At 56.2% G+C, this 24,840-nt stretch overlaps 8 protein-coding genes across 8 annotated transcripts; 4 read left to right on the forward strand and 4 right to left on the reverse strand.

Annotated features, from left to right (window-relative positions):
• Window positions 1-1,393: 1,393 nt before the first annotated feature.
• On the forward strand, window positions 1,394-1,849 carry EsH8_III_001387 (mediator complex subunit SOH1; the record flags this gene model as incomplete). The annotated part of the gene is made up of 2 exons (XM_083263112.1): window positions 1,394-1,495; window positions 1,574-1,849. The coding sequence occupies 2 exons, from the start codon at window positions 1,394-1,396 to the stop codon at window positions 1,847-1,849; spliced, it is 378 nt and encodes a 125-aa protein (XP_083123599.1).
• A 491-nt stretch (window positions 1,850-2,340) lies between these two features.
• EsH8_III_001388 (DNA-directed RNA polymerase III core subunit RPC11) lies at window positions 2,341-2,809 on the reverse strand (the record flags this gene model as incomplete). The annotated part of the gene is made up of 3 exons (XM_083263113.1): window positions 2,341-2,376; window positions 2,447-2,733; window positions 2,800-2,809. The coding sequence occupies 3 exons, from the start codon at window positions 2,807-2,809 to the stop codon at window positions 2,341-2,343; spliced, it is 333 nt and encodes a 110-aa protein (XP_083123600.1).
• An 875-nt stretch (window positions 2,810-3,684) lies between these two features.
• On the forward strand, window positions 3,685-4,551 carry EsH8_III_001389 (uncharacterized protein; the record flags this gene model as incomplete). Its single annotated transcript, XM_083263114.1, has 3 exons — window positions 3,685-3,711; window positions 3,790-3,961; window positions 4,076-4,551. The coding sequence occupies 3 exons, from the start codon at window positions 3,685-3,687 to the stop codon at window positions 4,549-4,551; spliced, it is 675 nt and encodes a 224-aa protein (XP_083123601.1).
• Window positions 4,552-5,603: 1,052 nt separating this feature from the next.
• On the reverse strand, window positions 5,604-6,895 carry EsH8_III_001390 (thaumatin family-domain-containing protein; the record flags this gene model as incomplete). The annotated part of the gene is made up of 2 exons (XM_083263115.1): window positions 5,604-6,401; window positions 6,449-6,895. The coding sequence occupies 2 exons, from the start codon at window positions 6,893-6,895 to the stop codon at window positions 5,604-5,606; spliced, it is 1,245 nt and encodes a 414-aa protein (XP_083123602.1).
• A 1,548-nt stretch (window positions 6,896-8,443) lies between these two features.
• On the reverse strand, window positions 8,444-10,888 carry EsH8_III_001391 (uncharacterized protein; the record flags this gene model as incomplete). The annotated part of the gene is made up of 4 exons (XM_083263116.1): window positions 8,444-8,643; window positions 8,696-10,067; window positions 10,138-10,242; window positions 10,304-10,888. 4 exons carry the CDS (start codon window positions 10,886-10,888, stop codon window positions 8,444-8,446), a joined length of 2,262 nt encoding a protein of 753 aa, XP_083123603.1.
• Window positions 10,889-16,611: 5,723 nt separating this feature from the next.
• On the forward strand, window positions 16,612-18,109 carry EsH8_III_001392 (molybdate-anion transporter; the record flags this gene model as incomplete). The annotated part of the gene is made up of 3 exons (XM_083263117.1): window positions 16,612-16,869; window positions 16,926-17,967; window positions 18,021-18,109. The coding sequence occupies 3 exons, from the start codon at window positions 16,612-16,614 to the stop codon at window positions 18,107-18,109; spliced, it is 1,389 nt and encodes a 462-aa protein (XP_083123604.1).
• A 2,159-nt stretch (window positions 18,110-20,268) lies between these two features.
• On the reverse strand, window positions 20,269-20,622 carry EsH8_III_001393 (uncharacterized protein; the record flags this gene model as incomplete). The annotated part of the gene is made up of 1 exon (XM_083263118.1): window positions 20,269-20,622. The coding sequence occupies one exon, from the start codon at window positions 20,620-20,622 to the stop codon at window positions 20,269-20,271; it is 354 nt and encodes a 117-aa protein (XP_083123605.1).
• Window positions 20,623-22,731: 2,109 nt separating this feature from the next.
• EsH8_III_001394 (glucokinase) lies at window positions 22,732-24,769 on the forward strand (the record flags this gene model as incomplete). Its single annotated transcript, XM_083263119.1, has 4 exons — window positions 22,732-22,828; window positions 23,016-23,095; window positions 23,178-24,555; window positions 24,669-24,769. 4 exons carry the CDS (start codon window positions 22,732-22,734, stop codon window positions 24,767-24,769), a joined length of 1,656 nt encoding a protein of 551 aa, XP_083123606.1.
• Between the last annotated feature and the right edge of the window lie 71 nt (window positions 24,770-24,840).

The following is a 24,840-nucleotide window of genomic DNA, read 5'->3' on the forward strand; positions in this document are numbered from 1 at the left end:
AGCGTGGAAAAACCCAAATCAGCTTGATATAAAGGAGTGTTGGCTTGCCTTGTGTTCTGTGGAAGGTCCTGGCCTTGAATGATGCAAAAGAGAATATTTTTCCTGGGTGGCAGTTGACGACAAGTATTTGGATACCTTCCTCACGCCTCAGACGCCTTAGGGCATGAACTATTAAGATGCCCTGCGTCAGAAGTTACGGGTCCCAACCACACGATGTCATCGTTTCATCGTGTTGATGAGCTGAGCGACTGTGAGTCGCTGTTATTCCGGACCAAGAATAGCTAGTCCGTGTAGTGATGTCGCCCACGGCGATGTGTGATGCTTTGAGAAAACTAGAACTGGGTCGACAAAGGAGTAAGAAACTAGACCCCTTGGCCATAGTTGACCTTGAAAGCCTGGCGCAGTATTAAAATCCTTAGAATGATCTCCAGATGACCGGAATCAACAGGCCACTTTATCAGGGCCGCCAAATCAACACCAGCACAGACAAAACGTTGGACAGAACGTGTCAAGTATACAAACCAGGGATAGCCTACATACCTAGGTTGGAGCTGAATGATAATTTTAACCGAAATAGCAAGGGTTTCTGCAAAATGTCTCTGTTTCAACACATCCAACTCTTCGGCAACCCAGCGGTGCTTGCCAACGTTTTAGAAGACGGGCGTGATTTTGAGAGGATGTTTGAGTTCTGTGATAAGGCTTGACCAGGAAGTGTAAGGCATATGAGTGCATAATAATTTGACGACGACAACGGAAGTAAAAGAATCTACTTTCGCGTTGGCTACACATTAATATTGTTTATATTGATATTTACAGTGTCAGGATGTAAGATGTTGATGCTGTAGAAACTAATTATCAGCCTGACCTTGAAAAATCGCCCGAAAACACTTGGCGGTATACAATCCAAGAATGACTACAGCAAGCTAACTTGCTGAATAGAAGATCTACCCATGACCTGTAGTCTAAGAGAAAACAGAGTGATGTCAGTTCCGGCAAAGATGCAGGGGACCTTGCAGGTTCCCCGCGGAAACTACTGCAGCCCACTTTGTGCTGGGAGACACAATTAGCGAAGAACTCCCAAGATGGGGCCGAGGCGTCCATGGCCGCTGCCAGAAACCACTAAAAGTCCGTCTTACGCAGACAGATGAACAGTCAAAATGTTCCCGATAAATCATTCAATTCGTTTTAGCCTCTACGTGAAAGGTTGGAAGCTCGCTGAATGACGCCTCCCCATGGTCTGTAATGCCTGCGAGGAATGGGATGAAGTCTACGGCTAACAGCCGTTGAAAGAGCTAGCGCCAGACCCTGGTCCCAGGCCAGCTCCAATTCCACTTCAGCCCAGCAACTTCTCCAACCTCACAATCGCATCAGCAACACACCACGCAGCGCAAAGATGGCAACCACAGCACCAGGCCAAGCGGCTTCCCCGCCGCCCCCTCCCCCAGACAATGAGCCCGTCTATGGTGGTTTCACGCGCTTTGAAATTGAGCTCGAGGTATACCCTCCTCCCCCTCCATCCCGTCCTTTCTTGTTCCGCAAACCACAGGCAGAACTAATGTCGCATCACCCGCAGTTCGTCCAAGCACTCGCGAACCCATTCTACCTCAATCATCTCGCAACGCAGAAGCTCCTCACCCGCCCTGACTTCGTGGCCTACCTCGCCTATCTGCAATACTGGTCCCGGCCGCCCTACCTCAAGTACCTCATGTACCCTGGTCCGACGCTCAAGCACCTCGAGCTCCTGCAGCAGGAGCAGTTCCGGCAGGACGTCATCAGCCCTGACCTGGTGCAGCGGTTGGTGGACGACGGCATGCGGGCGGCGGTTGAATGGCATCGGACCGATGTCTGAGGGGGATGGACGCTGAGAAGCTAGTATTGAGACAGCGCGGCGGCACCGAGCTGAGACGCGCCGAGAGCATACGCATGTCTATCGCAGATGTATTTCCGGAGAATTGGAAGCATCGACCATTCCCGTAGCGAGGCTCCCGTCTGGATCACGGCGAGGGAGTAAAAATGCCTGTGGATTTTGAGAAACGCGGGAAACAGCCCGCCAAAAGGGCACAGATGCAGAGCTGCTGGGGGTATTGCCTTGGGCATGTCACGAAGTCACGACAGACGAGAGAGATTTAGCGGCGCTGCGAGAAAGCCCGCGATAGAAAGAAGCCTGATTACGAGGGGCTGGTATTTCCGAGAGCAGCCAGATAAACGTCCGCTCGTAACAAGCCCAACCAGGAACGCGGCTATTGAAGCCGCGAATTTCAAATAAACAACAGTGTAAAACCATGTATCCCCCCCAACGCCTCGCAATGCAACGTGAAATCCCAAACGTCTCCTCCCAGCTCAGTTTTCTCTCCAGCGGTTTCCGCAAGACATGCACTAGAGGCGCACTCCCGTCAGCAACTCCTCTCAAGCTTGAACCACGCCCGCACAGCAGCGCAACACATACCTTGTAGAACGTCGTCATAGGCTCATCGGCAGAGCGGATCTGCACCTGGAAGAAGGCGGCCTCCTCTCCGTTGCAGCCATCCTTGGGGCACTGCGCTCTGGCCTTGTCGGCGTTATCCCACTCTCCGGGACCGCCAAAGACGTCCTCGCGCTCCTTGCGCTCGAAGTCGCGGCGCGAGTAGATGGGCTCCGTGATGGCGTGCTCAAAGGGGCACGTTCGACATTCGAGGCGGTTGCGCACGCCCGCGTAGGCGGAGACGGTGAGGATGTTGGCGCAGTTGGGGCAGACTGGGACAGAGGTGACTTGTTAGTGGTTGCGCTATGCGACGGGAGACGAGGATGATTGGGGCTTACAGAGCAACATCTTGGCAGGTAGCAACTCCGGATTTGTGCTTGAGGTTGGTTCGTGTAGCGCGACTCGCAAGCGGGCGTTTTAGAGTGTCGAATGGCGATATGCGTAGCTCCCCGCGTATCTCTCGGTGACTCGGTCGTGATCCTCGTAGAAAATTCAGCGGGCCTCGAATGCGACGGTGGGGGACGAACCTCTTTCAGTCACCCACCCACCACACCACCACTAAAAACCCTTGACAACAGACACCCCATTCCGCCCGTCGGCACTTTGACCATCCCGCCGGAATGCCGCCACAACAATGTTCCGTGGCCCTCCCGCCCTTCCCCCCGCCCTTACCCGTCCCGTCCGTCACCACTCGTTCCAGTCAGCGGGGCAGTCCACACAGTTACAGCGCCCCTTTGTCCACTGGAAGCCTCCAACAGCCGCTGAGGTTACGTACCACACACGCTAAAACAAGTACCTCCTCTGGATCAGGGGTTGGGCGATCACTGCCACCTCCTGGCCCCCAGCCCCGATTACGTCCCTCCACCATCACGAAAGTTGGAACCACCGAGACAAACGCAGCCCAATTTATGTGATGCTGAGACGAACGAACCCAACCTGCAACCGTCACCGAACCTAGATCCTACGCGATCGGGCACATTGCGAGTCACCGAACCCTCCTGCAGCCTTGACATTCACCTCCGTGCGAGTCATCTTGGTCCTACGATTCTCGACAGTACCGAAGCCCGAAGCCCCTCACCGTCTTGCCGTACCCCCGATTTCAACCCCACCAAAGAGGTACCTTGAGTCCGGCCCAGCACGGAACATTTCGAAACACCATCACCTATCAACCCTATCCCACCTTCCACGAAGCTCTTGAGAAACGGCGCAATCCGCAGCCCAATATGGCCGGGGATAACGAGGAACACGAGGCAAGTACACCTCCTCCCCTCTCTCCGTCCCGGTGCACGGCAAAGAACTCGAAACTAACTACCCCGCGTGGGTTGCAGGGCGCCTCCGTCAAGGAGATCCTCATCGAGGCCTGCCGGCGCAACAACACCGACCTCTTCAACGAGGTCATCGCCGACATCAAGGATGAGGATGAGCTCTCCCGCATCCTCAACGAGTCCACCACTGTTATGGGAAACCATCTCTACCACGAAGCCGCCTCCCGAGGAAACTGTACGTCACCCGACCCCTCCACCATCCCCCACACCGTCTTCCACTGTTTTCCTTTCCTTGCCACGCCCGAGGAGTAGCCTTCTGTGGACTGAAGCTAACATGCCGCCCAAACAGACGAGATCATCGACCTCCTCCTCGACCAACCAAACTTCGAATGCGATCCCGTCAACCGCCTCGAGGGCGACACACCGCTACACACCGCCATCCGGTGGATCAACTCGGAACCCCCTGCCCAGCGCGAGTTCGGCAACGCCCTCGTCGACATGATGCTCGAGGCCGGCTCCAGCACGCGCGTCAAGAACAAGGGCGGCCTGACCGCCCTGCAGCTCGTCGACCCCCGGAACACCGCCCTGAAGGAGCTGATCCAAAAGCACGAGTACGCCTCCCTTAACGCCGGCGACTTCATCAACGTCGACTCGGCCCCCCCGCCGAGCAAGAAGGCCCCCGCCGTGCCGGGCCAGGCCGCGCCCCCGGTGCCTGCGTACCAGGAGGAGAGCAGCGACGAGGATGCCGAGTTCAGCGGCAGCGACGACGAGGAGCGGGCCGAGTGGGACCGGAGACGGAAGGAGCGCGCTGCGCGCAAGGGCTGATCGCCCACCCTCTCCGTCTCCTGTGCGAGAGCGAGGGGGGAATCACGCTTTAACGGAACCCACGGACCGTATTGCTCTTTCTTGGAACTTACTTCGACTGCGTCGCGGGACGCCTGCTGCAGATAAATTCACTTAGGGACCGACGTACAAAGCCACATGCGGAGGTGTATCTGGAGAATGACTGAGGGGGGGAGGGGGATTGGTCTGTTTGCTCAGAGGGTGGGAAAAGAGGAAAATCCATGTTAGACTACAACTGCCTGAGCCCATCAAGTAAGGGGGGGCGAGGCGACATTTTTCAGAAACAAGAGGGCGGACGCAAAGACAGACTCGCAACCCGGTCCTTTTTTTTGTGCCCTCGTATACTCTCGCCTTTTGTCACAAAGGGGGCGGGGGGATGACAGGGACTAGAGCACGGAAACCTCGAGTAGCAGAAACAGGTGGTAGGGGGCGAGAGCGTGTCGGAGGCAGGGCAGGGGGATGGACTTAACCTTAGACGGGAGTGAACATCACGTACATAGCATGCTGGAATTACGATACTCTTTTTTTTTTATTGTAAAAAAGAATTTGGAGCCTGTTTTGACCAACATATTCATTCACCCACTGCCTCAAGGGGCTGAATCCAGGCCCCTTGATGGAATCCACGACCTCAACGATTAGCAGTTGATCAGCATGCATTTGCGGCACATGGCGGACTTGGAGACGCGGAATGCAGTCAACTCTTTCATTCGCACAAGCAACCAAAATCAAAGTATAAACTTTCTTTTGCTGTATATCTGATGCGGGTATATCTTTCTAGGTACTCGAAAGGAAAAAGTGCAGGTTTCTGCCGTCTGCCGTCTGCCACTGGCTGGCTCATAACCTCAAGCCCCATTTCTCGTATCCGGGCTTCTCCTACTTGTATGTTTCGTGCCTCTTATTCTTCCATGCGTCGTACAGTCGTTCCAGGGTATCCCAATACTTAAATCCAAACTGAATAGAAATGCACGACTAATTGCGCGGGTCCAGCCCGTCATGCTTGCTCTCAAGAAGAACCAAGCCTCCCGATGTGATGCTCACCAGCCCATTAACATTGTAATAGTTGTGGCGGCTACGCACACTGCCCAGAGAGACGTGGATGCCAGGCCCGGAGCCGTGTTCTTCTCGCTCTCAGACTCTATGTAGGAGCGGTTCTTAACCAAGTCCTGGTTTTTCTGGCTTAGAAACCCAGCGCTTGCGAGCTCGAAGAGCTGGGGCCCCATGGTGCGAAGAATGTTAGTGCTTCGGCCCGCGGGACAAAAGACGACCTCCCAACCGCCACCCGAGGGGATGATAAAGGTCGAAGTCTGGTCGTCAAATGCGAAGCTGTAGGCATCAGGACACATAGCCTTGGCGTGCCTGGAGTACAATCCCGGCTTGCACTTGTTGGGGTCGTGCCACTTGCCGATGCAACAGTCATGGTCCGAGTTGGTCGCCGCACACTGGCTCTTGCACGGGCTGAACGTGGGGCGCCGGATGTTGTCATCCGGGTATGGGTAGATGCCGTCGCCAGGCTTGTCGGGAGGATTGGTGAGCAAGGGCCATGGGCACCAGTCTCGGACACTCTCGTTGGACTCGTTGGCTTCCCAAGGAATGGGGTAGGTGTCGTTGGTGTAGACGGCACCGCTCGCTGAGCGTTCTGCCACGAAGCCTGTCGTTGCGATGCAGGCGCAGTTGGTCAGGTTGGGTGGGATGTGCGTAGTGTTCTTTGCGGGGATGTAGTTAATGCCCACAGGGATGTTGTAACCGTCGACGAGGGAGATGTCGTAAAAGGTCTGTCTACCAGAGACACCTCCGGCTAGATTGAACTCGGCCAAGGTTGCGGGAACGGCTCCCTACACAGGTCAGTGCCTGTTCATTTGGTTTGTGGCACGGGACTTACACTGAATTCGCAGTCAAGCTTCCCGAAGCAGTCGCCCGTTGAGCAGCCTGCCGACTCCCCATTCACGGTGCAGTTGGTTCTTCCCCATGCGCGGCCTTGCCAAGTCGGCCCAACCCACATATCTCGGCTGTCTCCGGATGCGAGTTCGAAGCCCCCGGTACCGGGTCCGACACCATGCTGCGTTGTTATGCCGGGCCAGATTGTCTCCGGGCAAGAGTTGGTAACTTTCAAGGGTATCCTTCCATTCCAGTCTTCTGGCGGACCTCGTCTGGCGGGGTTATACCGCTTGTTCAACTGAAGATAATCGGTCGTGTAGCTTGGGTGTGTGCTTGGGAACACGATTGCATCGGTAAACGGCAGCTGTGACGTGAGGACCAGCGCAACCAAGAGCTTACAACTAGATCCCGCGCAGCGCTCGTTTCCCCTCGTCGAATATGAGTGTATCATGGTTTGTGTCACGGCCGTCTGCGGCCGTTTACTGGTATTGTTCAAACAAAGCGATATGATGATGATGATGTAAATCGACTGTGTAAGTCGTCGACTTGAAAGGATCCAGAGTGAATCTTATGCCGGGATACTGTAACAAGTCATGGTTTAGAGGCCACAAGCTTCTATGAGCTGGAAAGACGACGATCCGGAGTACATATAACAGCCACCACGGGTGAGGTGATGACTAGGCGCCACCAATGGTCTACAATGGACCTGCACCGAGTGACGTACGGAGTGTAGGTTGGAGAGCGAATGGGAGCAAGGGGCGGCGTGAATCCAAGAGATGATCGACGTGCGTGTCCTAGGCGTGCTAGGGCCAATACCTGATTATCCCTGCTCGCACGGTATAGCGTCAGAGACGACCAGGTGGGAGCTGCGGGTTGGTGGAACTGATGGAATCGAAAATAGGAACCGGGTCTCGTAGGGCAGAGGAGTAGAGTAGAATTGATTCACGCCCTTGGAGAGAGTAGATGCCCAGGGCTAACGATGCAGATAGAAAATGAACGGTCGATTAGGGGTGTAGAGGATGGCACAAAGTTGGCCTCGATGTTGAGGCCAAAGGTGTTTACAATAGGAGAACATCAGGGCATGGCTGCCCAGGGGCACTGGCCCATCCCATTTACCTGTTACCACCGACAGTTGTTGACAGTGCAGGGCCCGACCTTGGGTCGAACTTCCCAGCGGTTCACGTTCAGACGATGACGCAGGCACAACTGGCTGGCTGCCCGGTTTCCCGTTTGACCTGCAGGGTCCAGTTCGGGAAGTTGGCGACCGGGGCCTTCCTTGCTTGTTCCTCTCCCCGCGTCGTTTCTGGCTGCAGTCCCCACATTGGGATTGACGTGGCTGAGCGGACAGCTGTTAGGAGCGGTCAGAATCGGAAGTAGTTTCACACTCCTAGTCTGTGTGGGTGTACATCTCTGCTGAAGTCGGTCTATCCCTCTCGCAAAGGCTAATCTTCGCCGTCATCTTCAATGACCTGGGAGCCCGCCTGCGCACTAATTGGCCATCGGAAGGAGCCTGGGAGACGTTAAGCTTTCACATGGTTTGCCGGCTTTGCGAGCCCGGTACTTTGACCAAGGTGTGGGTATCAAGATTTGGGGTCCCGCAGGAACTCCAGTGATGGCTTCATCCAGTGCATTTCCCGAAACTTGCACTCAGTGCCTGAGCGTTGCTCGATGCAACATTGGGGCACTGCACATTGTCTTTGAAATATCTTGATTTATCCCATGCTGGGGACCCCATGCTGGGGACGTTGTGCGTCTACATTGACAACAGGCCATAATCCTTCAGTGTCATAAAACCTTTCCCCAGATCCAAACCTCGGCTTCCAGTCGTCTGTCCTGGGAGGTCTCTTCGTGGATATATACTCTGGGCCCTTATTAGCCTCGGCTGTCCTTCCAGCCTGTCACCTTTTCGAGGTATCATCCGAGTGTATCGAAACGAAATGCCCAATGCAAGCCGGCAAACATTATCAATCCTTCATCTCCTCCGCTCTTTCCCGCCGTTTTACCTGAAGCGCGCTCTGCAGCGGCCCATGACCTCGCCTTGGCAGACTAGCTCAGCGCTGAATTCGGATCCGTCGAGTGTCAGGTAAATATCGAAGTAGACACGGTAGAATGTGCCTTGTGGCGTGTCCATTCTCTCGAAATCCTTTTCGAGATTCTTGCGGGACAGGTCTGAGGTGAGGGTGACAACTTCCTTGATGCCTAGACCATGGGTTAGCCTCGATCGACCAATGCACAGAAGCGAGCGACTTACGGGGATCCTTGGTATACTCCGGGCAGACATCGTCGTCGCAGGCGTACAGAATATCCTCGTACATGAGCGTGGCACCCGGGGCAACTTGTCGGAAGAACGACACCTTTACAGGCTCGCCAATCTTGACCTTTTGGCCCTTTTGAACGAAAATCTGCCGAGTAAACTTGCACCTGTCCTTTCCATCAAGGGACGGCACACGGTAGGCCTCTGGGTGGTAACCCTCCTTGAAGGGCTGCAGAGTTGCCATGAGGTAGTGGCGACGAGCAACACGGTGAGTGACGACCCGCTCGGTGATACCGGCCGTGACAGCACCCTTGACGATGGCAGCCACCGAGTCCATAGGACGAACGACCTTGGACTGGAATTGAGGGGGGACGTGGAGCTTGATCTGCTGGAAAAGGTACTCGGAGGCACCGAAACCACCAACGACGAGAATGTTCTGGAGTGTCCGGTTCTGAGCCTGAATGGCAATGATCTGGTTCCGGACGAGTTCCAGGATACGGTTAACAACGGGCTCGAAGCATTGAAGAATCTCCTCGTTGGTGAAGGTCATGTAGCCTTCCTCAATACCAGCCTCGGGGAACTCGGCCTCGATACCGACATCGACGGCCCACTTCTGACCGTTATTGCGGAAGTCGGCCTTGATACGGTTCTCAAAGTCCATGATGCACTTGGCGTACACACGGCCGGCCGTCTTGGATCCATCGGGCAGCTTCATCTTGCGAATCTTGGTGCGCAAGATGTTGCTGAAGTTACGGTTCAGAGCCGTCGAACCGCAGGAATCACCAGATCCTGCTGTGCACTCAGCTACTGTGAAGGGGTTCTCGTCCTCGACTTCGTAGGCGATCAAATCGACGGTACCACCACCGCAATCGACAATGAGGACAGCGTCGTGCACCTTGAGGTTGAGAAGACCGGTCTTGGAGCAGAAGATGGCGGCCGCTTCGGGCTCAGAAACCAGCGTCAGCCGGTTGTCGTTCTCGTCTCTCAAGAAGCCAGCCTGAATAGCGGCAGCTCTGGTTGCGGCCTTTCCAGCATCGTTCCAAATGGCAGGAACGGTCAGATAGTACCGAATGTTACGCTCCTCACGGTTGAACACCTCGCCGAGGGTCTTTTGCAGCGCCGAGCGCATCGCCTGACGGAGCTTGAAAAGATAGTCGGCCGCGACATCGATCTCGGACTTTCCGGGAGGCAGAGGAGGCAGGTTGATGGGGTCGATATATGTGTTGCCAGACAACATTAGCTGCAGCTTGAACCATTCAACCTTTTGCACGCCAGGCTTCGGGTATCCGGTGGGAGCGAGGGCATCGGCGATATCGGGACCCCAGCCCACCACCTTTTGGTACTGGTCGTAGTAAAGAACCGTGGGAATCTAGAGCAAAATATTGTTAGTCACCACTCGAACAAAATCCACGATCCGTAACCCGGGGCACAATCCCAACCTTTTGTTTCGTGTATGATCCAGCGCCGGGCCATTCCGTAATGATATCTTCCTTGGCTTCGTTGTTCGTGGCGAAGGCAAAGGCCACACCAGAGAAAGTTGTGCCCTGCAAGTCATGTCAGCAACTCGAGCCACTGCAAGGGATTTCCGCACCGCGGGCTACGCACGAAATCGATACCAACAATCAGCTGAGCCTTACTCCTGCTGTTGCCCTCGACCTCGGCCGTGCTGCCTCGCTGTTGAAATTGCGCCATAGGCTGGCCCTGGGGAGGACCCGGGGGAGGGTAACCGCCGCCGCCGCCTCCATACTGAGGAGGACCGCCCATCGGATGTCCTTGACCACCGATGGGAGGAAGCTGAGGCGGGTAGCCAGCGACGGGAGCGCCGGTGTTGATAGGCGGGGGGCCGCCGACCATTTGCGTAGGCGGGGTGCGCGTCGGTCCTTGTCCTTGGTTCGTCATTGGGCTTGTGCGGCCCATGGGAGGACCGCCAGGAGGGTAGTTGGCCGAGTAGCTCGGCGGGCGATTGCCGGAGCCTGGGTGGTTCATGGGAGCGATTGAGGCGGAAGATGTCGAGGCGATGGAGCCTGGTCGGACAGGAATCTGCTGCGGTATTTGAGGGGCACCGGAAGAGTGACCTTGTGGAGGAGGGGTCGGGCTTGGGGTTTGGTTCGGATCGGGCGTTTGGATGCTGGCAGTTGACTTGCGTTTACCGAAACCAAAGCCTTTCAGGCGGGAATTGGAAAAGCTCATAAGGGAATACTGAGGAGGGAAGAGAGAGGGGAGAAGAGCGAGGGCCCGAGGGGGGCAGGACAAGCAGAGGGTATATCGGGGTTGGGTTGCAAGCGTCGGCAGGCGTGTGGTGCAGGACTAGGTGGTGGGAGTCGGCGGGATGGCCTGGGCTTAGACTTTTAGGACTGGTGCTGCGGCAGCTGGGCTGGGGGAGGGAGGGAGGGAGGGGGGTGGTGTTCGACAAGTCAGAAGAGTCAGGACCTTAGGACTTGGGACTCAGCTGCTGCGACGGTTCGGGGTTGACAGGACGAGGGCGGGAAGGGAAAAAGGTGGGAAGGAGTGAGAAAATAGAATGCACCGGGAATGGGGGGGGTGGAGGGGGTGGAGCGTGGAGCGAGGGCCGTGGGCCGTGGCCGTGGGCGCTTCAATGAATCCGCCGCTTCTGGGATGAGGTGGTGCAGAGCGGTACAACGCAGGAGCAGCAGCAGCAGCAGCAGCAGGAGCAGCGGCGGCGGCGGCAGCGAGCGAGCGAGAGCGAGAGAGGGAGGGAGAAGAGAGAGAGATAGTGTGCGCGTGCGTGTGCGTGTGTGTGCGTGTGCGAGCGTGTGTGCGAGAGGAGGAGCAGGCTAGGTAGATGGGTTGACCAGGATGAGGAGTGTTGGAGAGGTGGACTGTGAGGAGCCTCCTGCTCGTAGAAAACAACGTCGTAAGAGAAGGTAGGTAGGGTACCTTTTCCGTCGTTTGGCAACAGCCGTCCGTTATAGACGAGAATTAAGAGATGGATGGCGGATAAAAACAAGTTACCGGTGGTTGCCGAGAACAATCAAGATGACTGGTCAGGAATCGAGCATCGAGGACAATGATTATTGCACCCGGGGAGAAGGTAGAGAGCAGAGCAGGCGCAGTCTCCGTAGAGGAGGGCGTCGAGATGGAGAAAACCGCGGCGATGGCGACAGCGACGGCGGTACGAGGCGCTAGAGGCTGGGGACAGGCGACTGGAGACTGTGGAGTAGAGAGCCACGGACAGCGGGACGAATCGCAACGAGGAAGCGAGGGGGCCTGGAGTTTGTTCTGGTTGCTGCTTGCATGCTTGCTTTGCTCGCAACCCGTGTGTTTTGTTTTGCTTTGCTTTGCTATGCTTTGCCTTGCTTATCGGGCTCTTTGGGTGCCGTTCGTGGTTTGCTGTGAGGTTTGCTGTGCTGTGCTTTCGAGGGTGCTGGTGCTGATGCTGGGCTGCCCTGTGCTTAGTCCTGTGCGTCCAAGTCCTGTGCGGCGCTGGGGGTGGGGTGTTTGCAAGGTACGAGCACCGGCATGTATCTTGCTGCAAAATTTGCCAGTAGAGTGACATCGGCCGAGACTTGAGACCAGAAAGTGGTCTGGTGGCTGATGTATCGCGCCAGCAGCTGACGGCACTAAAACGAGCCTGCGGGTGCGCTAGGTGGATGAACCACCCCCCGGGTCGCTCGCTGGGCAGTGTAAGGCTGAGGACGCCCAATGCTGCAACTGCGTTGGATTGGACAGGATCCCAACTGGCTGCAGGGCGATGGCAGTGCGGTGGGGAACTGCTGTCTCTGCAGTGCATGTAGCTGTACATGTGTGCGTATCGCCCATGTACCTTTACAGCAGTCGTGTTGCTTTGCATCGTAGGACTTTTCTCGGACAATGTGCTGATGGCCTGCGTAGCAACCCAGCTTCATCTGTTCTGTTGTCGAGACCGGGTCGCCGAAGAGTTTCGTCCAGTCTTCCATGACCATTGTCAATGTTTGGAGCTGGACAGATGAGGGGTAGCGGCCATCTACACGAGGCATCTCAAGACTGGTTTTGGTCGGTACCTGTGTCGCAGCATGTCACACATCGGACGACGTCTGTGGGGAGGATACGTTCCTGCTCTTTTGCTCTTCTCCAGCCCCAAATAATTGAGCATCAACTAGCAACGGCCCGAGGATGACATCCAATGGTAGACATCACGCTGGAGGGAGGGAAACCCTGGGGCTAAATCTCATTGCCTCAACCCCAGATTTACTCGTCGGCACCAGATGCAAGCATCCAGCGAGGCGGATTCGACGAGGAGCCGTCGCCAAACAGGCCAGCCTGCTCTGGAAACAGGCGAAGGAAAGGATTGCAGGTTGAGCCTCCATCTCGGTGCCTTTGAGGGATACTCAACCCTGCCGTTCCCGTCCTAGGTGCCTGGCTGACAGCCGACGTCTTGCGACAGAGTCGACAGGGCCGTGGAGAGATCCAGCCACGACCCTCATGGGGAACTGGAGACGGGGTTCCCGGGGCTTGAAGTGAGTTTTGTCGGCACTGGCTCAGCTAAGACAAGGTATCGACCTATTGATCCGTCTGCGACCATGCTCTGTGCTCCAGAAACTCGGCAGCCTCCATTCACATCCAGTAGCCATCTTGGCTGCAGACCTCCGCTACGTGCAATCAATCCCCAAGTGCTCGGCTGAGGCTCCTTGACAGCTGGCCAGCATGCCCGCACTGTACTGCGTAGGTGCGTCATGGGGGCAGAGCCCAGCGCGGAGGAAGGAAATACGACCGCCATCGACGCCCGGCGCTGACAATACCATGGTTTCATTTGCGGTCACTAAGCAAGTCTGTGGTCCTTTCTATCATACCATGTATCCAACCGACAATCTCGCTTCCACAGAATCCTTCCTCCAGCCTGCTGGGCCCCTGTGGAGGATCGTAGATGTCCTGACAAACCCAGGTTCGGGCATCAGCAATTGGAAACAGAGCCAAGCTGACCCAGCAATATCCCTCCTGGACAGGGACGGGCATGCAGGACTTTTCGTAGGACTTTCAAACGAGAGTGCAGATACCTGGACAGTACATGGATGGCAAGGAGGATCCCACATGCAGTTCGCCGCCACGAAGGACTTGGCCATAGGGAGGCTATCCTGTGCCTCGTTAGGGAGGCCTTTGAAGGCAGCACACCCTGTCGAATATTTGCCGACTTCGTCATATATTTGTCCTTGCTTTTTGTTGTTTGGAAACCTGTGTTAACAATCCGTGCCACAGCTGCTCTGCTCCTCTCCTCGTTCGGGTCAACAGGGCGATCCGGTCCTTTGTCCTGGGAAAGCGGGAGGGGTGGGCGGGCGGGCGGTGTACCTTTTTTGTGCTTACCCCGCCAGATTAGGTTGGCCCAATCCTGCGGTGTGTCAGCGCTCAGGGCCGCGCCCCCTCATTTTCTTCCTCCCATTTATCGCGACTCGAGACCGTATCGTGTTCTGTCAAAAGAGATACTGCCCGGCCTTGTTGGACCGTTGTATGCCAGATGCCGTATTGCGAGGATGGGGACCGACACCGATACCGACTCCGATTCTCGATATTGGCTGGCTGACATTGCGGGTTGGAGTCCCGTTACAACCAACACCATCGACGGCTCCTCCTCGCAGATTCGACCGTCCCACAGAATGCTGATGCGCACCCAGCCAAAGTGGGGTACAGGATCCGTGCTGTCATCCACCTTCGCATTCACACTTCGTGTTGCCCCTCCTCCGCCATTGAGACGCTTCTCATTCACTACCAGTTCTCGCGGGACGACTCGTTTGGCCGTACGCTGTATAGCCAGAAATGCAGGCAAGGCAGCGCCTTGTTTGACTACGAAAGAAAGCCTTGCCGGCGTCGATCTGTTCCTCCTTCGCGACCGCCAGTTTTGAGACCGGTCAACGCCCTAGCTGCACCTCCTAGCCCGGCCCTCGTATACCATGTACCTCGAGTCTTGGATCGTGACGAGAGGCTTCATTACGAGCCAGAGTACGCGGGGACAATCTCGTCCCACATTCGGAGCCAGGGCGTGGTGAGGCGTAGCACAACAGCCATGCTGAGCCCCGGAGACCTCTGATAGGTCCGACAAGGAGCACCCTTACTACCTCCGTCCTCTGATCGGCCTCCGCAGCTCAGCCGCACAGGTTGTGGCTTTTGGCAGCGCTCCCTGACCGGTTGAAATAATTGCTTCTGCCCATTTCGCAAGCTCGCAGCAGTGCGAGATCTGAGTATGCGAGGCGGTTATGCCATGATTCCACCGTTTTGCGCTGTGGTGTCCCGCTGGGATGCCCAGGGTTATTGCCATGTTTGCAAATCGGATGGCACCAGAGGGCGAGGGCCCTAGCGGCCTTGTCCCGTTCATCTCGAAGCGAGCGTGCTGGCTGTTCTAATGCAGATTACACCGACGGCCGTGCCGGTAGGCAACCAGTTCGGCCGGGGAAATCAGAGTCGGTTGCCGATGTTTTTTGTCTTATTTTTTTTTTCTTTTCTTTTCGTTATTACGGAACCATTATTGCATCCTTCGTGCCGTTCGGCGCTACGAGGGTCCCATGCGTCCTCGACTGCGTCAGCACCTTCCCGCTACAGCTTTACCATGTTGAACCCGAAAAACCTGTAAGCACTGCCCCCAAAACCCGTCCGTTCGGTGGAGCTTTCGCCTCGGGGGGGTACCATCAAAGCTCCGGATTGGCTCCGGCGAGGTCCGAGGTCTTTGCCAGGAACATGGGGGGTTGTGGATAATACCGGCCGCGTGAACAGTCTCAGTCCCACCGTAATCGTGACGCGGAGGCCGGGATGCACTCACGTGCCCGTGGGACAATTCGGTGCTCCGGCCGTCGCTGCCGGCCACCAAGCCCAATCCAATGTCCTAATGCCTACTCTGCAAGTGCCGACCCTGGCAGCAGGAACTCGGACCGTCAAGCCCTGTTAACCGCGGCTGCACGGCGCCGGGTGTCGGCAAGGGGGACACAAAGCAGCAACGCCATCCGGACATCTGTGACTCTGGAAAGCGTCTCGTACTCTTTCTTGACGCTTCCATTGCCGTTCGCCGATGCCTCTCTCCTGCCTCTTTACAAGTGAGCTCGGAGACGATTGGCATTGCCCTACATGCCTGTGGGCTCCAGCGTCGCAGACGAGTATACAAAGGCAAGGGGCATTCGAGGGAGGCCTTTTTTGCGTGCCTCCTGGCTCCCTTTCGCGATTTGATGCATTGAACGCCGCCTGCTCTTTGCGAAGTGGAATGCGTAAGTGCGATTATCGTCTAGGCAGTTCCTGCTGCGCGCAGTTAGTGCCCACTGCTAGCACTCTTGCCCTGTTCAAGTATGGACCGAAGTCTAGATCCCAAAGTTGGAAGCTATAGGCGAGCTTCAATTGGCTCCGCATCCCTTATTAGGTTTTGTCGCCGGTTTGGTGTAGACGTCAACAACGAAAAAAATTGGGTTAAACTCGGGATATCAAGCCAGCCGAACCTTAACAAGGGGCCGGAACCCGCACATGCCAAGTGGCAGCCGTGGCAGGTACGCTTTAGGGGCCGTGTTACAGATACAATGGTGCTGCCAGCCACTGACTGAATCAGCATGGCGTCCGATCGTATGAGCTTGCGCTCTCGACATCCGTTTCCAGCAGGACCGGCCCTTTCGGCATAGCTGCTGATTGATGAGGCAAAGAGTGACGGGGGAAGAAAAGCCAGTCTCCCTTTCTTGTGCCACGCGGGCCGCTTTTCATGACTTGTAGTTGTCCTACCATCTCAGCTCGTCCAAAGATCCATTCGATAAATGCCAAGCTGAGACGCCACCGACGGAAGGGCAACTGAGACACGTTGGATGTCAGGATATCCCGAGATACGTGACGCCTGCTGATACGCTAGCTTGTGGAATGCCCGACGGCCTTAATAGACCAATTCGACGTCCCGGCTGCGGTCCTGGCCTGCTTTCAACTTTCTTGCAACACTTCCAAGCCATTTCTGCGACACGATGGCTTTCTACCAGGTGAATCTGGCCGCCTTCGCGGCGGTCAACGGATTTCTGCTCTACCAACAATACAGGCGCCAGGAGAAGGAGGTCATCGAGGAGTTGAAGCAGGAGGCCGCCGGCACCGAGGATACCTCAGATGGCGAGGTGGAAAGTCAACAATTGCTCTCGGCCCCTGGAGACTCCCAGGCGGCGGTCCGACAGTTCCAGCTCGACTTCTTTCCCGTCTACGCCCTCGCGATGGCGGCGGATTGGCTGCAGGTAATGCATTTGCAACCGCAACTGGTCCGAGGGAAACCAAGCTCACAATCGAACAGGGTCCGCACATTTACGCCATCTACAAGTACGAGAAGAATATACCCGAAAAGATTGTGGCTGCCCTGTATGCCGCGGGTTTCGTTTCCGGTGCCATCTCTGCCTCCTTCGCCGGAGAATTCGCCGATCGATATGGCCGTCGCCTCGCTTGCCTCACATACTGCGCCACCTACATCCTTACATGCCTGACGATGCTCACCGATAATCTCTCTATACTGTTCATCGGCCGATTCTGCGGTGGAATCTCGACGACGCTTCTCTACAGTGTGTTCGAGGCATGGCTGATCACAGAGTATAACCAGCGTGGCCTATCCCGGACGAACCTGAAGCTGGGCGCCATCTTTGGCAACATGACCACTATCAGCTCCATCGTAGCGATTTTGTCCGGCATCGTCGGCGAACTCTTGGTCAATGCATTGGGCGGCCGCGTCTGGCCCTTCATGGCAAGCGTGGCATGCTCCGGCGCGGCCATGTGGTTGATTCTGAGGTCGTGGACGGAGAACTACGGAACCAAGCAAGGTAGCCCGACCACATCCCTCTCAGATATCAAGAGCGGCATTCAGATGATCCTGGCCGATAGGCGCATCCTGTCCCTGGGTCTGACGTCAACCTTCTTCGAGGGTGCCATGTATCTCTTCGTCTTTTTCTGGACTGCCGCACTGAAAAGTGCCCGAACAAAGGCTGGGTCGGACGAGGAGCTCCCCTTTGGCCTCATCTTTTCGAGCTTCATGTGCGCCATGATGGCTGGATCGGCAATCTTCTCCCTCTATACCAAGACGCACTCCCAGGAAACGACGTCTCTCATACTGATGCTCGTGGTTCTAATCGTAAGCTGTTGCCTATCGGGAGCTGTCATGCTGGATAATGAGAAGTTGCTGTTCTGGGCGCTGTGTATGATCGAGGCCAGCATCGGGGCATACTTTCCGAGTATGTCTTTCTTGAAAAGCCAGGTTGTCGAAGATGGCGTCCGTGGACGTGTGTACAGCCTGCTGAGACTTCCCTTGAACGTGTTTGTTGTTGTGGCACACAGCTTGGATGAAGAGGGTAAGTTGCTTGCATAAAGAGAAGAAGTATCGCAGTGGTTAACGAGCATACAGGTGACGGACACCGGAATAAGGTCTTTATGACATGCGCGGCGCTGCTGATGATGTCTTTCTTCATCATCAAGAGGACCTTTACATCTTAGGCATGGTGTCAGACGGTCGTTGAATGTTAGTGCGCCTTCAATCTCAGGGGCGCCAAGGTTAATAGTCTAGTTGGCGAATTGCGACGCATTCATTGCAGGGGAATTGGCCAAATTGAAGGCGCACATTGGTGGCAGCTGCGGATGCAAGTGTACGAGAAATAAGGCATGCAGCATGTGAAATGTGGCATAGTCATGGCCGAACATGATTATAGACTGGAAATATCTGGAACCTAATAGAAAAGTTGCAATCTGTCCTGAACGGCCCGTGTGCGAGGCTCCCCCAGCAAGAGGGGGATATTGAATATCAAGGACCGGAGATTTGTGACGATGCCGCCAACCAAATGCTGGGGAGCGACGTCGTGGGGAGTTCCCGGCAGGGGCCCGTTCTCGTTGGGGTTTCCGTTTCATCAGCTCCAGATACCTTCCCCTTTCGGGAGACTGGCTTGCCGCGTGCCGCTGCTGCTACTGTTGTCCTACAAGTAGCACGTGTGGCATCGTATGCTTCTTGTCAGATGTTTGCTCCCCTTTGACCCTCTCAACTCGAGCTTCACAGTGTACGCAAAATCGCCGAACCAGCCCAGTCGACAACCCGTCAAGGGAGAGACCCCCCCTCTCGTGGCGGCGTCTCATTCGCAGCTTAGAGATCCTTCAGCGATCCAGATTGCAGACCTCCCCCCGGCCCTGCAGTTCACACCGCACAGTTGGGCGGACCCTGCAACGGTTTGGTTAGCGACCTGAGTGGTCAACTCAAATCTTCATCCCGCGCATCCTCCACTTCCAGGAGGCGTTCTCATGCAAGAGAAGCGCTCGAGAAACCCTCAGCGGAGGAGGATAGGACGTTGAGAAGGATCTAGTTGCGCGCCAACCTCCTCTTTCTCATTGTGCTCCCTCTTTTGTCGTGTTCGATTTGACTCGTCCCTCCTCCCTCACCTGTTCGCTCCTCGTTTCTTCAACACCCCGCGAAACCCCGAGAGTTGATTAGTCTTATCGCTCGACAATTTTGTTCCTACGTCAATCAGAAGCCGTCCAGCAGCTGTCTCGTGTAACATCCAGCGCACAAATCAGAAAAGCGCATCCATCCTCGATTGGACCTCACCACTGTTGCGACCACCCATACCGAGACAAAAACCGGGAAACTGGGCTTTGCGACGGGGGGAGCGAAGCCAGATCCAGACCAAGATTCTGCACCTTGACGTGAGGTGAGGTGGGCTAGACCTTTGCACCTCACCACCCTACGGTGGCTGCCAACTTTTCTTCTAGTTGGGTGCAACTGCGAACAAAGGGAACAGTGACCAACTTTCTCTCCAAGAGCGAAGGCAACGGCAAGCCAGAGAGCCGAGTTTATTAATACCAAGTCAAGCCATCAGTCCATTCGATCTGACCGACGACTACTTGGGACCAGGAAATCCTCCTACCGACCCGTATCTCCAAGACCCGGAAATCCCAGGAAAGTCCCAGCCAGACCCGACGGGCCTTGAAGTGAGGTGACAGGCGCACGATCATCACGAGCAATTGAACGAGACCAGACCGACGTTAATAGCGAACCCCCTCCTCTTCACCCGTCCAACTCCCCCATCCTATAATCCCACAATCCCATAATTATTTTTGATCTTATTTCCCTCCCCCTAGACCACCCCGCCGTCGCGCGCAACCCACGAAATCCACGATAGAACCGCACACGAGGACATCAGAATTTGGCGCAAACCCTGCAGGGGCCCATTATCACCTAGCCCCTAGGCACACCCGGGACCCCCATTCATGACCTCATTGGGGAGAACGTACCTGGGTCCTCTTCGTCTATCCGCAGCGTCACACCCAGCAAACTAATTACAGACGGGCCGTTTAAACGTGTGCTGTCTCCTCCAAAGGGCCGAGAGGGAGAAATCCAGGTCATTATTCCGCAATCAGCGCAGCGCGACGCCGCGCCGCAGAGCATCACTGCACTGCACCGCACTACGCCTCATCTCGCAGGTCGCAGGTCGCACGCAGGGCGGTCGGTGCCAGATCTCATTCAGGCCTTCCACCTAGCCGTTGAAGAACGACGTTCATAGCCGTCGTTCTATCTAGGGGTTCTCGGAAAGGTTGCCAGCAAAAGGCGGGAGATTTCGCAGTGAGGTGCAGCAACGCGCCCGCAGCGAAAACTCCTGCATTTGAGCACTTCAAATACCGGCACGTTGTCGGCCTTCATCCGGAGGCGAGGCGCCGATTGGCGCGCGGGTGGCCTTGGTAGGACTGACAACCGAGACCTCGCCCTGGGGCAGGGCTTGCGACAGAGTGGGAAACAACATGTTGATGTTCAGAATCCCCCGCAAAAGTATGCAAGGGGCCTGGATTTCGCTGTGGTGGACGTGGCCGACGATAATGACACGGGCGCATGCGACGATGAAGTGGCGTTGACCCTCGGCGGTATTGGCACCAACAAGACCACGGGCGGCAACGGCAAAGTTGGCGGGCGTGAGCCAACTCCAAATCCAGGACACCGGAGAAGGAGGAGCAGCTTCCTGGTCTCCCATGGGGTCTCCTCGTTTTGGTACGGCCTTTGTTCGGTCGTGCTGTTAGCACTCGTCCTAGTAAGTACCTCTGCAGCAGTGCAGTTTCTCCTCTTTTTGCATTTCATCAGACATCAGTTCCCCACCCGTCCCATGAGTCCATATTCCATTTATTCCCTCCCACTTATTATTTCCCGTCTGAGCGTTGTTGCACGCGCACACTTTCCGTTTGATTTTTCTTTGGTCAAAGTCTCTCCATTTCCGGCATGTTCGGTGGCCCGCCCGGGTGGGCGATGGTGGATGGAGACGGGAGCTTCTTCGGCGCAGAAGTGGACACCGTGGGACCGGGGTGGTTTCGCCTGTCAGTTCAGTGTCCCTGGCGAGTGCTGTGAGGTGAGAGCCCGAGAGCGTGGTGGTCTGTAGCTCCAGTGTCCCAATTTGGGTGGTTGCTTATTGGGACATGATGCGGACTTCCACGTGGGGCCCAGCCCAGCTTCTGGAGATTTTCCCTTGGGAGAGCACGCGCGAACTTGCACCGGGCCAATGGTCGGAGAAGACACGACAGGACCGGAAAAAAAAAAAAAAAAGTCATGTTGAACATGAAGACCACATGCGGCTTTGCAGCTGGTGCTGGTGCGGACCAAGAGGCTAGGGAACTCGACGGGATAAGACGACGACGCCCTGGAAGTGCGAGGCATCGATGGTCGGGACTTCGCCGGGCCTAATTGGAGCCAGCGGAGGGGCCGAACTTCACCCAGCGGCCCAATGGCAGGCGACAAGGTTGCGTCCGGCCTCCGAGCTTTTCCCAGCGGTTCCCTCCCAAAGGCAAGGCCAAGGACGGGACAGCTTACCGGGGCGCCGCCTCAGACCAGTTAGTGGCTTTTTGGCATGACGAAGTCCCAGAGCCAAAAGCCAAGGTCCCTCAGTCAGCACTGCATTGGACATTGGACGTTGGATATTGGACTGGACAATTCCCCGCAGGCAGGCGCCCCGAGGTACCTTACCAAGGTTCAAGGTTCGCGAGGCCACACACGACCAGCGCAGCGCAGTTCGCCTCACATCACGCTTGCTCAGGTGCTGGCGCTGGTTGCACCCACCCCCGTCATCCGCCCATTGTGTACTTCGCGCCGGGTCGTGCTGCAGAGGACCCGATTCTCATCACGCAGCTTGGTCTTCCGTCCGGGCCGACCACGAAAAGAAAGTCGCGGCACGCCTGCACCCTCACCTGGAGAGAGAGCGCGAGAGAGAGGGAGAGTGGCATTGCCTGTCTCGACTCGGGGGCCCGGGGCGATGATTAACCAGCTGAGGCTTGCCCAGCTCCAGTAGACGACTCCCATTTCCCCTGGTCCTGGTCTTGATCCTCAGCCTCTGCTGGTCTGTTCTCGGCGGCGCTGTTATGGTCAATTGTCAATTGTCAAGTGTCATGTCGTGGTCCCAACAATCACGCACCCCCCCCTCCTCTCAAGAACAAGCAAGCTGGACGACGTCGTGTGTAGTAGCACGAGGCCTGTCACCCCACCACATCATTACCTCACTGCCCAATTTCCTCCGCGCACCTTACGCAGTTCCCTAGACCACCACCCTTGGTACGGAGTTACGCTAGCCATGCCTGTCGCTTGCTCCACGCCTTTGCTCCATGCTCCATGTTTGCTCCATGCCAATTGACCCCATCCCCCCCCGGCTCATTCCTCTGCGATTTCGTCACATACATCATCCTCGGAGCTCCCCCAAAATCTTCCTCGCCCTCGACCTACCTTACCTACCTTGCTCTTTTTAACCTTGCGTTAACTTGCTCGAAACCGAATTTCCTTCCTTTTCCCCTACCTCTGCTGTTGCTGTGTACCTACCTTTGAACCAACCACACGCCTTCCCTTATGACGCAGATCCTCCTGCAGCTATTGGACTAACTCGGCTCCTTCCTCAACCACACAGCTCACACAGCTCCTTCTGCGCGACGCCAAGCTCATACCAGCACACCTCCAGCTCCAACTTCGCTCTTCCCTTTTCCCCTCCCACCCATTCTTCCACCCGCCTCCTCCATTTTACTCTCCCTCCGCCCAAATCTTTCAGGAGCCCGTCTGCGAGAACCCAGCGCCTTTCCCTACCACGCCGCCCATCTCAATACCCCTCACAATGGCGCTCGAAGCAGAGACAAAACGCATCGTGGAGCAGTTCGAGCTCTCCGACGCCTATGTCAACAATGCAGTCAAGGAATTCCTTGACCAGATGCGTAAGTAGCCTCTTTCCCCTCACCCCTCACCCCTCCTCCCCTTGAGCCAATTGCTGCTGGGGTTGTCAATGGCTTGCGCCCAAGCATCTGCGCGCAATAGAGCGGCACACTGCCTACCTAACTGGCAGACCAGCAGTTGCAATTACCCTAATCGCAATTGAAACTGACTTTGGTGGTTCGACTGTAGACGATGGCCTGCAAAAAGATGGGTCCAGCATGAGCCAAATCCCGACGTACGTCACTGGCGTGCCCAATGGCACCGAAAAGGTAATTAATTGCAAGGCAACACAACGCAGCCTGCACCGGCCGTTCCCAAATGCCGCATTCCTGTTGCTGACACTTGTTGCAGGGACTGTACCTCGCCGTCGACCTCGGCGGAACCAACTTCCGCGTGTGCTCCGTTCAGCTGAACGGCGACACCACCTTCAACCTCACATACAGCAAGGTTGCCATCCCCAAGGAGCTCATGGTCGCCAAGACTGCCGAGCAGCTCTTCTCCTTCCTCGCAAAGCAGATTGAGCTCTTCCTGCGGGAGCACCACGCTCAACACTTTGAGCAGCACGTCCGTCGCCGCCAGACCTACAGCGCCCCCGAGGGTTATCGCGACGAGCATGTCTTCCGTCTGGGCTTCACCTTTAGCTTTCCCGTTCAGCAGCTCGGCATCAACAAGGGCAACCTGATTCGGTGGACCAAGGGATTCGACATTCCTGATGCCGTTGGCAAGGACGTCTGCGCCTTGCTGCAGACCGAGATCGACAAGCTGCACCTTCCCGTCCGAGTTGCTGCCCTTGTCAACGACACCGTGGGAACTTTGATGGCGAGATCGTACACCTCGACCGGCAAGTCGGGCTCCATTCTGGGCGCCATCTTCGGCACCGGTACCAACGGCGCGTACCTCGAGAAGCTGTCCAACATCAAGAAGCCCATTGTTGGCGAGTTCGAGTCCAGCACTGGAGAGATGGTTGTCAACACCGAGTGGGGTTCTTTCGACAACCAGCTGAACGTCCTGCCGAACACCCCCTGGGACTCTGCGCTTGACAAGGACAGTGTGAACCCGGGCATCCAGATGTTTGAGAAGCGTGTCTCGGGCATGTTCCTGGGAGAGATCGTCCGCCTGACCATCCTTGACATGCTCAAGGACGAGAAGGTCTCCCTGTTCAAGGACCAAAACTCGAGCTTCAACGACTGGAAGTCGACAACCGACATCAGCCCCCAGTCCAGCATGTTCAAGCAGTGGGGTCTGGACAGCGCCATCATGTCTGTCGCTGCCGCTGACAACACCCCCGAGCTGTCGACCCTGAGACAAGAGCTTGAGTCCATCCTGCACGTGTACACCCCCTCTCTCGAGGATGCGCAGGCCTTCAAGGCTGTCGCAGGCGCCGTGGGTCGCCGTGCTGCCCGCCTTTCCGCGGTGGCCATTGGTGCCATTGTCCTGCAGTCTGGCAAGCTCGACGACCCCAACGAGGACGTGATTGATGTTGGTGTGGATGGTAGCTTGGTCGAGCACTACCCCTTCTTCCGGGACATGATCTACGAGGCCCTGCGCGCCATCGACAGCATCGGCCCCAAGGGTGCCGAGAAGATCCGCATCGGCATCGCAAAGGATGGAAGTGGAGTAGGAGCCGCCCTCATCGCCCTTGTGGCTGCTGGCATGGAGAAGGAGTCGGACGTCTTGACCGAGTTCAGACAGAACGTCAAGCGCGAGCTAGACTCCGTCCCCACACCACGTAAGTGTTTTGTCGCACATGTTGCCGAAAAGAAGCGCAATGTCGACCGTGACGATGTTCCTACCGCTGTGCATTGCGAGCTTGTTGGCTAATCAAACATTTTGTGCAAACAGGCCAAGAAAGCTCATCGACCAACACCGCCTTGGTGATTGGTGGCATTGTGGGCATTGCGGCCATTGCGGCCGTCTGGTGGTCTCGTTACAACCGTCAATAATGGAAGAAGAGAGATAATGGGCGGGGAAAGACGTGATATGAATGAAGTCGAAAATGGCATTTGGGAATGAA

This window comes from Colletotrichum jinshuiense, chromosome 3 (genome assembly GCF_051148585.1).
Source record: "Colletotrichum jinshuiense chromosome 3, complete sequence".
NCBI classification, from domain to species: domain Eukaryota; kingdom Fungi; phylum Ascomycota; class Sordariomycetes; order Glomerellales; family Glomerellaceae; genus Colletotrichum; species Colletotrichum jinshuiense.